General features: G+C 24.6%; 1 protein-coding gene across 1 annotated transcript; it reads left to right on the plus strand.

The window, feature by feature from the left end:
- The first annotated feature begins 1335 nt into the window (after window positions 1-1335).
- LOC136981888 (ADP-ribosylation factor 6-like) lies at window positions 1336-13031 on the plus strand. The gene is made up of 5 exons (XM_067278264.1): window positions 1336-1446; window positions 6496-6608; window positions 6736-6839; window positions 10977-11175; window positions 12424-13031. Exons 2-5 carry the CDS (start codon window positions 6527-6529, stop codon window positions 12564-12566), a joined length of 528 nt encoding a protein of 175 aa, XP_067134365.1. The 5' UTR covers window positions 1336-1446; window positions 6496-6526; the 3' UTR covers window positions 12567-13031.
- The last annotated feature ends 357 nt before the right edge of the window (window positions 13032-13388 follow it).

The raw sequence follows: 13388 nt of genomic DNA on the forward strand, positions 1-13388 counted from the left end.
GGTATAGACAGCAACAAAAATTCATTCCTTTCAACATATTGAATTATAAAGAATATGACATATCTAGATATTAGAAAAATTCCCGGTAAATGTTATTCTTTTGATAATAAAATAAATTAAGAAATTCAAAATAAGAAGAATGGCTTCTGCTTCATTTCTAGTCTTTTCTTTTCATTTTATTTTGTCAATCCCACCAGTGGCCGAGTGGATAAAAAAACACTGAACACTGGTCGTGGGTACGCATTTCGTCAAAGGGCTGGCCACGTAGAGTTTTCCGGATTTTCTTCCCGTTTGTAACTCTTAACTCTTTCAGTCTTGTGTCTATAGACACTACTGGGCCTTTTTTTCGGGTCCATAATATGAACGGCCAAGTGAGGAACGTCTTTGATAAATCCTGGACGGATTTATTATAAAAAATTCTTGAGGTTGCTAACTCGGACGTAAAGCCAAATCTCTCCAAAGCCGCAGGCTAACGCTTCGTCCATTCATGTATACGATCTCTTCGAGAAAGAAAACAGAGTCGGCTCTTTGTCTTGTCTTGTATCGGTTAGTTTGGCACGTAACTGTCATGTAATAGTAGTTGTATGTGTTTATGATAGTCTTTACGTGGGGAATAATGCTTTCCGGGAGGTTTTAAGGGTAAGTGTCCTCTATTCAGGCGTTACAAACGTGGAGAAAACCACGAAAACTCCACGACCGAACTCCCAGTGTTCAGTGAACGGAACCGCTTGGCCACTAATGGGTCGAGTCGGCGAAGGTCTATATAAGAAGGTCAGGACACGCGTACTGGAGCCGCCATTTTGGGACTTTTTGAGTCGCATGTTTTAAACAAACTTGTACAAGCAGTCAGTTTTATACGACATTAATTTTACTAAAATTGCATAAATTACTTTAATTAATGACGTATAAAACTGACTGCTCGTACAAGTTTGTTTAAAACATGCGACTCAAAAAGTCCCACAATGGCGTTTCCAGTATGCGTGTCCTGACCTTCTTATACAGACCTTGGAGTCGGCCCTTATTTATAGCGCCATTTTTTTTCCTACTGACAATTGTAATCATTACAGAACATTTGAAATCAGACGTTTTATTTTTATTAATGTTAATAAAAATTAAATAAAATATTGCACAAAATTAGCTATGCCAATTAATTACATTACAGATAAACGAACTTCTAAAATTATACATACGATATTTAAAAATAACCAAATACATAAATGATTAACTTAGATAATCTTATATAATAATCGTGGTTAATTAATATAAAATAATTTAACAAATATAATTAGATTAATAACGACGAATTTAATTACATTTGGGCTACGTTTGGTCAATTTACGATTTCCGTTACGGAGTAATTCGGCACTTGCGATTTAGTTAAGAAATAGGTAAAAGTGTTGTTTTCATGTTCGTATTTTCGCATATCGTAAAATTTATAAATTTATGGTAAGTATTTTTTTTTATTATACCAAACATCCCGTCAATTGCATAAAATCATTTGATTAATGCACGTAAGATATTTATCACCCGCAATATTGAAATTCCTATCATTCACCACTACCGGTGTAGGGCAGTTACGCACTTATTCACCTTGTTTCAGTTCTAATTCTTTAATTTATTTGTGAAGTTTAACGTTAAATTATTATTATTATGGAATACAAATAAACATGTATTACGATACAAAGAAACTGATTCGTTTTGATTTAGAAGTCACGTGATATCAGTTCAAAAATTTGAAGTTGTGTAACACAAAATTTATTCTGAAGACTCCATATGTGTAAAATTGAAAAAATTCCTTGGTTTTAAAACAAAAAATGATATCAATAAACACCATTTTCAAAGAAAAAAGGATGTTAAATTAATTAATTTAAATTTCATTTTATGAAGTGTTTGGAATTTAGAAACGTTACAGTGGCTCTTTATCTTATGGGCAGAAAGGACAATTACCTGGGGACCCAACCAATCTTTTATAAGAAAAAATTGTCTAAAGTTGACTCCATACTAGTTTGAATTTGCTTGGGACCTGTGAAGCTATAATGTGAAACACAAAATGTCGAATGTTTTCAAATTCTTATCGATATTTAACTGGAAATGTATTTAAAAACAAAATTTTAATATTTTGACATTAATTATCCGTTTTGGCATTTATCCTTCAAATATATGATGTAATTTTGCTGTAAGGATGCTTACTTGAAACATTAAACAAATATTTAATAAGAAAACACCATAAAATTCAATTTAGTATACTATACATACTACTGTGAAACTAATGTGAATGATGGCAAAATCATCTAAATCCGCATAAATACGAGTAAATATATTTGTACGGATTTTGATGGGACGGACTTACGCGAGTAATAGGAAATTGTCTAACTCCAGATAAATGCAGCAAGCCCTCACTTACTCCCGTATTCACCAACATGAGTAAGAATTAGAGTTAAAAGTTAACCAATGAGCATTCACGTACTAAAAGTAAAGCAAACGGTGCTTGGTTAACTTGAGATTTAACTCTAACTCGTGTTTGTGAATACTGTGGTTAATGTCATTAATACACTCTTGGGAACTGCAACATTAAATGAAAATGATGTACAACAAAACAAATTTTATTATAGGCCAATTGATATAAGCAAGATATAATTTGGTTAATATTAATCTAATTCGATTGTTTTTGCAACTTACAGAATTTATTTCCCACCTCGTAGAATCAATTTTACTGTTGAAAAGAAAATTCAACAGTGATATTTATATGGATTTAGATGATTTCCCATTGCTTGAAAGTCAGTTTCATTGTGGATAAAATCTTAATCATAACAGACAGAATTGATTCTAGTTCTACAGTCCATGCCTAACATTAGCAATAAACTGATTTTTTTCTTTTTAACTTGATAATTCCATGTTTAATACTGCATCAGTGTGTATTCTTTTAAATGTTTTAAATATTATGAATTTTTGAGTATTTTAACATGATAAAATATTTTACAACTTTATTGTTCACATATTAAATTTAATAAATAAATAAGAATAATTTACTGTATTTTGAAATTTTGATCCTGTTTTTTATGCGGTTATGTATTTTTGTTTTAATTATAACAAGAATTTTTTACTATAAATATTTATACCATATTTAGAATAAAAATTCTTTATATTTTTTATATTTAGGAAAAAGAGCAAATGTCTTAGAATTAGTTATTATTATTTTAGTTCTTCAGGTAGAATATTTTGAATATAAATCTAATATTTAGGGTCTGTTTGTTTTTTAAATAATTAATTATTATTAAAACCCTTTAATTTTAAACCACAAGGTTAAATATCACTTTAACGTCTTTTAATTTTAATGTATAGAATATGTATTAAATAATGTGGAATATAAGATAAATATCGTCTCTTAGAAACAGTCAAAATATAATTAATCTACATCTAACATTTTTTAAGATACATCCTGTTTTTATCTACAGAAGCAAAGTGAAGAGAATTAGAACATATTTAAATATAATGAAACAAAATTAGCAAACTACTTAGATACAAGATATTTAGTTTAAAAATTATATAAAGAAATAAACATTATGTTTAAATTAATAAACAGTTTCTTAGAGGGGGAAGTATTGAATATTATTAAATAATAATAATAAAAAAAAACAGTTTTTTTAATACGAAATTTTCTGCACGAACTATTAAAGTGCATAAAATATCTTTATTTTAGCCAATTCATCCATAGAATTATTTTATGATTAGAAAACTTTTATAAATAATGTAGTTTCATGCTCATAGATATCCAGTTATTGAATGAGAAATTGCTACTGGTTATTTGATATACGTGTATGTAGTAATATTTCTTCCACGAGTAGATATTGCATTAAATTTATGGAATATTAAATTTTGTAAGAATTTTATAATTTTTTAAAATCTATTTATTTTTCAATACTACTGAGGAAATGACTAAAAATATAAATTATGATTAATTCTAGTAATCAAGCTGATCAAAAATTTATTATAGAATGATTGATAGATTATTGAATAATGCACCTTGCTAACGTGCTGTAGACATTATGGGACTTATAGAATAAAATCAGCAGCATTTTTTGGTTTTGTTTATGTTTCTTAATTGAAACATATGCTATTTATGAATTATTATTAAGCTAAGGATAAGTTAGAAACTATATCAACAACATTAAAAAATTTTAACATTTTCATGTCAAGCAGTATCACAGCCTTCAAAAAAAAAAACTTAGTATTTAATTTAAATGTGTTTTGTAGGAGAGTTTTTATACACAGTGTACTCTCGTTAAAATGAATTAATTATTGTATGGGAGCATTTGGATTAATGGGATTATGTATAAATTAAAGGAAGTCAGAAAAGACTACAGATGAATATATATAGACCTGTGGTTCTCAATCCGTTGTCTGCGGAACAAGGGTGCTCTGTGAAGCCACTTCAAGTGTTCTACGAAAAAACAAATATACAATTAAAAATTGTTGCAAAAGAAAAATCAATACAACGTAAAATAATTTTGGTATGGGAATATAATTAGCAAATGCCAATGTTGTCATCTATAGAGTGAGTGCGCTTGATTTCAAAAAGGTTTGCCACCCCTGCTTTAAAGCTGATGTATTGTAAGTGTTCCATGGAAAAAAATGTGAAAGTTTAGTGTTCCCAAACTTCAAAAAATTGAGAACCACTGATATAGACAGTATATATTTAAAACTTTTTATAATTTATTTTTGTATATATTTATGTTAAAATGTGTATTATATATTAATTTTACAAATTCGTTATATTTTTTAAAAAAAATCTGATTTATTTTTGTTTCGTCTGGAACATTTAATGGAAAAACTAATAAAATTGGTATAGGTTAAGCTGAGTTAGATTAGTAAAGTATAGTTTATATTATATACATGCAAAATTTTCCTTATTTATGTATTATAAACAGTTTTGAGAAATAAACATTCTTTATATTAATGGCATGTAGTTTATTTCTAAATTACGCACCATTAATATATAGAATGTTTATTTCTCAAAACTGTTTATAATACATAAAAAATAAGGAAAATTTTGCATGTATATAATATTTTTAAAAGCATTACGAATATGTGTAACAATATGTTTTGACATTTTAAAGTATTTCATAAGCAAAGAAAAATGTTATTTTACTGATGCAGATATACTTATGATACTTATGTCTAAAATTTTAAATTAAAATTAAGCGTAACAAGTCGTTCTATTTTGTTAATAGTAGTAATTTCTGAAAGAATTTTAAAGATGCAAATTAATTATTTTCGGTTGTTTATCAAACAATAAGTCATTTTAAAATTAATTTTTTAATTACTATTATTTAAGAAATAGTGGATTTAAACTACAATAATCATTCTATCTGAAAATTTTATATTAAATTTCCTTAAAAAATTATAATAAATAATAATCAGTTTGTTTTTCTAATATGTGATATGATAAAAATCAGAAAAATATTTCTGTAGCCGTTTTTTCGTAAGTATTTTTTCGTTTTAAACAAGATACGGTAATGACAATTCAGCCGTAAAATATGGGTCAGCAACACAAACTGATAGCATTTTTGTTTATTTTTATCAACAGGTATATATTATTTAGTGGTCAGTTTTTGTTGAAATTTTAAAATTTATTTATTTATTTTATTTAAAAATGTCTCATCGTGTTGCTTGTTATTTAAAAAAAAAGAAAGAAAAAAAATAAAAGCAGTTATGCAGCTACAGGTAAGAAGAGTAGGCAGATGCCCTTCCAAGGGCATACAAAGTTAGGCAAGAAATTCTTTACATCATTTTTTCTGTAGGAGGATGTGAATTTTCCTGCAGGTTGATTTATTTATGCCTTTTTTCTTTCTTCTCTTTTTAATTATTTATTGTTATTGTTTTTAGTATGATCATTCTGAAAATTTAACATTTGTTATTGCATATACTGTCTAAAAGAATTAGAAGATATTTATAAATTGAATTTTTTTTGGAGCATTAAGTGTATTAAGTTTTTTATTTATTTAAAATGTTTGTATTACTTATTTTCATTTTTTCATACAATTTGATGTGGCGTAGGTGTTTGTGTCTAAACTATTTATGTGTAAATTTGTATATTAAACAAATTATATCCATTACTTTTATGCTGAAGGAAGCTGATTGTCAATTAAATGTGTTGATAACAAGGAATGATTTGTTTTTATTATTAACATTCAAGGACAATGTTCTCATACAATAGAAAACAATTGCAAGAGTAGTATCTATTAAAATAATCTACGAAATGTCTGATTCTCATTTCAGTCCATTTAAATTATTGTAATAATTTTACTTAATTTCTAGCTCTGTAAAAGTATTAAAATGATTACAATTTTGTCGGTATTATTATTATTATTATTATTATTATTTATTTTTAATTTGATTTTATTACGATAAAAATTTTCTATGGGAATTTTACTATATTGTTAAATATACGCTCATAATGCAATTTAATCTTTGTTACTTTTTTAATGGTGTTAGATTACTATCTCGAATTGCTTACCGAGAAGAGATGGGGAAGTTGTTGTCAAAGATATTTGGAAATAAAGAAATGAGAATTTTAATGTTAGGATTAGATGCAGCTGGTAAAACGAGTAAGGAAACTGATTTTTATTAATTATAAATACATATTTATTAAGAAATTGTGTATTTTTTTAGTTTTTTAAAAAGATTAATATGCAGATAATACTGTTGTGTCATTAATTTCCTTTTTACAAGCAGCTATTCTGTACAAGTTAAAACTCGGCCATTCGGTTACAACTATACCTACTGTTGGATTTAATGTAGAAACTGTGACATATAAAAATGTTAAATTTAATGTTTGGGTATGTATGTTCCGAATTTTATATCAATTTTTTAATATAGTTTTAAACACGTTTAATATATTTAATTAAAAATTGTCTTAAAATAGAGTTAAACAGGTTTTATAACTTTAAAGAAAAGCATGTAAAGTTTAATGTTGTACAATTCTATTCAGTTTATTTATCTAATAAAGTAAAAATTTTATTAGATTGTTATAAAAATAATAAGTAGCGCATTATAATGGACTTAATATCTTTTTGTTTGCTGGTTTGAATTAATTATCTTAATTAAAATCTGACCAATCTGTTACGATATATTTCAAAATTTGCAATTATCGACACAATACTTGATTAAAATTGTTCCTTTTTTTCTTGTTTCAAAGACACATTTCTCAATATCTGATTCATTCTAATGATAGAATTTTGCATGTATATTAGAAGGAAAGCCTGTTTTTTCTGATAGGAATAAATTCTCGTTATTAATTTTTAAATCATTACCAAAAAAAGTTAGTAAGCATTTTAAAAATGTTTTTATTTTGCTTATTTCTACTGTATAATTTATATACTTGAAACTTTTCAAATAATTTTGTTACATGAAATTCTCTTGCCAGAAAACAAAAACAATATGCCTTGTTTTAAAACCAGAAAATATATTTAAGATTTTTAACTAGAAATTTTCATTTATTTGCTAATTTATTTCATGAAAAAGTCATCAAGTTCTTTAATTTTGAATATTTTGTTGCTTTTGACTCCACTCTTTTTTTTTTCAAAAAAATAAATTATAGGACAAAATAAGTGATAGGTTTTTAATTATTTTAATACAAAGTATCGAATACAAAGGTAAAATATAACTTAAATTAATAAATATTTTGTTTGTATGATTCATTGTCTTTATAAAAATAAATGTTCTGTGTCCTTGAGAAAGGATAAACAGAGATGATGTGGGTTATAACTATTCATTTTTCTGATGAGATAATTTTTTATAATATTTTTAAAATTTTGATTAATTTCTTTTTAGTATTTTCATTCTTTAATAACAACATTATAAGGCTACACAAAATAAATTGCCGGGCTGCAATTTTTAAATTTAATTTTATATTTTATTCATATTTTAATTAATAATATACAATTTTGTTTATTAATCTTTCTGATTTGTTATAACAAATCTTTTACAGCTGAATCAAATAATAAAGTATAATTGCAAATTAATCAATGCCACAAAAGACTTAAACATACACATAATAAATATATTACAAATAAATAAGGAAGTTAAATATTGAAATTAAGATAGAAATGAAAGTATTTGAGTCATAATTGATCATTTAATTTATTAAAGTATTAATTCAAAGATACACTTTGATTTAAACTTATAAAATTCATCTGCTTTGGAATTTATGAAGTTGAATAGGATACAGGTTATTAATTTAAAAACATGACTTAAAAAGTATTTCGATTGCTTTGATTTGATGAGTGCTCTTTTTGTTTCATCCCTTTGAAATATGCAGGATTTAAAGTTTAGTTTTTAATCAGGATATTGTATGTGATATCCAAGTGCTATGTGATTGAACCTTTGCTGACAACATAAATTAAAATCTTAATAAACATTAAAATTACCATAAATTGGATGTGCGAGTTAAAAAATTACAGATTGAAAGAAAATAAAATGAATTAAAAATTATATTTATTAGAAAAAAAATTTTTTCAATTTAAATGTAATATTTTATTTTAAAAGAATATCAAATTAATTTGATAATTAATTGATATCTCTCTACTGTTTGCAAATCTTGATTTAGAACTTATAGAAAAGTGAATAGTGATCTGCTTTATTTACAAATATATTATTTTCATTTTATGTAAAATAAACACTTTCCATAAATAAAAAATATATTAAAAAAATGAACAAATTTTATTGAATGAAATCCAAGAAAATAGACTCTGGGAATCCAATCTCACATTTGGGTTTAGACTCTCAAGAATTTTTTGTGCACAGTCTATCCAGATGTAGTGAGTCCCATCCCTCGTCATCTAGTTGATCCCATTATGTGCCCAGCTAAATCCATAATGGGCATGGAAAAATATTTTCTTAGTGTCCGTGGGGTAAAGAGAGCTATGAAAAACTATCGGACCTATTATTATACTAGATTTTCTTTTATAACTAAATAATCAACTTTGTAGTAATACATGAGAAAATGAGACTTATTTTACAATAATTTTTTATTAAAGTTTTATGATTAAAGTGCAGAATATAGTTTATAAAGCATAGATATATATGTTACATTGTTTGCTTGTTTTTTCAACACAAAAATATCTTAATTTACTTGTTAGATTTGAAAAAAGTTGAAATTATATTAATTAAAAATAAATTATTTGTTATTAGTATTTTTAATAGAGTAATTAAAATCTTAATATACTCTAAAATTATTAAATATTCTGTTTGTGAGCTGTACATACTTTGATACTTTATTGAAGTATTCAAAAACTCTATATTACTTATTAATACTAATTATGCTGTTAGCTATATTAAATATAATTAGCATGTACTGTTAATAATTTTACAATAATGCATTGCAAATAATAAATGACATTTCCAAAAAAATAAATTTAAAGTAAAAAAATAAATGAAACAACAACTGCAATAAGTATAATTTATAAACTAGTTTCTGTGTACACCTTTTAAAAATATAAAGTCATTTTGATCAGAATAAGTGAAAAATTCTTTATTTTAAAATATAGGCATTCATTGCTATTATGGTGGTTTAGGTTCTGGATCACTGCCATAAAGTGAGTGTTGCTTTAAAGCAAGTTGCAACCTTTTTTCAGCTGTCACTGCATACAAAAGCCAAAAAACATGCATTTACACTATCATTTTTGAGTGCTCAATAGTGTTAGGACTAGATAAAGAATGCAAAAGTAAAAATAAATAAAATAATTTGAAAACCACGTTAAGAACAAGGCCAAATTCTGAAAATAATAAACTTGAATTTAATTGAAAAGCACTATATTAATGCATTTTAGTTTTATCTCATTTAAATTAAATACTGTGTGTATGTATATATATATATATATATGTATATACACACACACACACAGACACACACACACACAGTATTTAATTTAAATGTTTACAAAGCACTGGTTTATATATATATATAAAACAGAATATGCACCTGGTACAGATTTGGAATTTGTATAACCTGCATGAAAATGAGAATTAGGTAAATATTTACTTAGAATTAATTTTTACATAACTACTTTTTGAGATAATATCAGAGGAACATATGACGATACATATAATATATAAGAAATATCATAACTTAATCTGTATAAATGTCAAATAAGTATGTATATATACTGTAAGTATGTAGAATCATGTGAAAAACTTGATTGTACATATGTTATTATTTTATTTAGAAAAATAAATAATAAGTATATTTAGAAACTCTTTAAGCATAAAATATAAAATGAGTTTTCCTAATAAAAAATTATAATTATTTCACCCCCTAACATTCTATGATAATTTATAAAAACACACATTAATGTGATATTTTAAGGTAAACTGTAAATTAATTATATAACTTGTGAATTTATGAACTACCATCATATTTTTTGATAATTGAATAAACCCACATTGCATTATAAACAACTGGTTGTTGCAAATATAGTGGTAATAGCTCATTAATCATTCATCACTTCAAGGACTAATATCATTGATAATTCAGTATTGAATCATGTAATATTTAAAAATTTCTGATGCAATTTTCTAATATCGATAATGTCTTTAGATAAAGGTGTAATTAAAGTAGATTTTAAATTATATTTTGAAAGGGATGTGGGAGAGAATCTATTTTTATAACTGGGAAACTAATAATTTTATTAATAGACTAAAGTAAATATATATTTTATATAAATATACTTGTATACATATTTCATATTACATAAATATGTTAAACAAATTTTTAGAGTTTATATATAATAATTTTATAATCATTTATTATTATTTTTTTTTATTCATTATTTCTGAGTAAAATGAATACGATCTCCTAATTTCAAATATAAAAATAAGTTAATTTTTATTATTATTAATATTTTTATTTTAATGTCAATTGCTTTATTGCTTTATTCATTTTATTCTAATTTTAAAATGTTTACTTTTAATAATAGGATGTTGGTGGTCAAGATAAAATTCGTCCTTTGTGGAGACATTACTATACAGGTACACAAGGCTTGATATTTGTTGTAGACTGTGCTGATCGTGATAGAATTGATGAAGCCAAACAAGAGCTTCACAGGATAATAAACGATCGTGAAATGAGGAATGCCATTATTTTAGTGTTTGCGAATAAACAGGATTTACCAAACGGTATGTTCTGAGAATTATATTTTTATATTTTAGTAATATGATATACATTTACATTTTCTGTAGTCTTGAACAATTGAGTGTATAACTGCAATTATAAATTTCAGAAATTAAAGTAATTAAGTGTATTAATTGTTTGATATATTTAACATTTCGTCTTGAAGGAAAAAATAAAACAGTTGTTATTGGTTCTTAAGTTTTATGTAATGCAAAAAACATTTTATTTAATTAATAAATGTTTAAAAGTGTATAAAATTTAATCAGATATAAATAAAAGAATTCTGGACATTCTCATCAGAAAACTTTGGTTAATATTATATTTATAAAATTTATGGTGAGAATATTGATATCAATAGTCTGACATACAAATTAGACATCGATATTGACATATCAATATATGACTAATCCAAAAATATATATTGATATAAATATATATTTAAATATTTTACAAATACTTTATAGCAAGCAAACATAATAAAACATATAAGGACTAAAATAAAAAATCTTATTAGATAATGTGTATTATTATTTTTGAAGTCAAAAATATGAAACAGGTTAAGCTAGTTTTAGTTTAGTCTTAACCATTTTAAAGTTATTATGTTGGTTCTGTTACATATCATTTTTCTAATTTCTTTTTTAGAAGATTTATATTATTATTCAAATTATTTGAAAACTTAAAAACTTTGCTAACAAATGAGGTTAATTTACTTTTTAGTATAAAAGCAGTTCAGTCTGGTTAATCTGGATGTTCTGTAATCTAGTTTTTGTTAACCTGTTCAACCTATAAATCCAAACATACTCTTTGAATAAAAGAAAAATTAAATTTTCTTTGAAATTCTCTTATTATTTTGTCTGTGTTCTGTGCAATACATGGATACATTCATTACTTTACTTTTGCTGTACATATCATTATGTCTAGACAGTTTAATCTGAAAAATTTTTCCTACATGTATTAGTGCATATTAACCAGTCCATATTACAAATATTATTTAATGTTATTTTTATGTTTTTTATTATTTAAAAATGTTAAAAAGATATTGTAAAAGATAAATCTGAAAATTAGTTTTTATTGTAGTTTAAGTGTAATAATAATTTTGTTCATTATAAATCATTACTCAGAGATTAAGCTTTGAATCGTATAGAATATGGATGCCAATAATAATTTATTTGCATGCTGTAATATCTATAATAATTCAAAATTTAATAAGATCTGATGGAAATCAAACATTTATGTAATCATAATTTTTACAGCTATGAAGCCACATGAAATACAAGAAAAATTAGGATTAACACGCATCAGAGATAGAAACTGGTACGTGCAACCAGCCTGCGCAACCACTGGAGATGGTCTCTACGAAGGACTGATGTGGTTAACGTCAAATCACAAGTCATGATAGGAAATTTTAACATATTTTATCTAATTAGATCTATCAAAATCTTATTGTCATTTAAATTCCTACTGCCATTTATGCTCTAAGCTCTGAGCGGATTGTCTTCCTTATTAAATATTTACATTTGCTAGTAATTAGAAAAATATTAAAATTATGCATTTATTTGTAATATTTTTCAGTATTCAGCATGCGTATGTATAGTGTAACAACATTACTCCAAATTTATATACTCAAAATGTATTTAGAAATAAAATACTTACTGAATATTTCATAACATTACAAATATAAATACAACATTCATTCTTAATAGACATTTTATAAATTATAAAATATATATATATAAAAGGAACAAAATATATATTTTACAATGCTCAACTTTACCTGTTGATTAATAACATCATTTTATATAAAATGTGTCTTATAATGACATAACTTTTAATTAAAATATATAAATTATTGAACCATGAGTGAGTTTCAATAATTTTATATTTGGTTTAAACATTAATTTAATTATTTTCGGCTTAAAAAGCAAAATTATATTGATGCACTTTATATTTTGCAAATGTTTTACCTTCCTTTATATATATATATATATATAAAATACATATATGCATATATAAAATTGAAAATTTTGTATTTGAAATTGAAAGTTTATAATGTAAATTTATTTTAATTTTATATTTTTATGGTACTAGAAAATAATAGGATACAGCTATAAATTATTATTTTATGCCAAAGTTACTTATTGAATTAAGATATAAGAATATGTTTTATTTTTAAATTCTTATCATTTTATTTTATTATTATCATTATTTTCATTTTTTT

Source organism: Centruroides vittatus, unplaced genomic scaffold, assembly GCF_030686945.1.
Source record: "Centruroides vittatus isolate TY-2023 unplaced genomic scaffold, ASM3068694v2 contig_799, whole genome shotgun sequence".
In the NCBI taxonomy this organism is placed as follows: Eukaryota; Metazoa; Arthropoda; class Arachnida; order Scorpiones; family Buthidae; genus Centruroides; species Centruroides vittatus.

Excerpts from the sequence above, each read along its gene's own strand:
- LOC136981888 (XM_067278264.1), top strand. The coding sequence starts at position 6,527 with ATGGGGAAGTTGTTGTCAAAGATATTTGGAAATAAAGAAATGAGAATT. Across the intron at positions 6,609-6,735 it reads AGATGCAGCTGGTAAAACGA|CTATTCTGTACAAGTTAAAA; the intron begins GTAAGGAAACTG and ends TTTTACAAGCAG. Across the intron at positions 11,176-12,423 it reads TAAACAGGATTTACCAAACG|CTATGAAGCCACATGAAATA; the intron begins GTATGTTCTGAG and ends TAATTTTTACAG.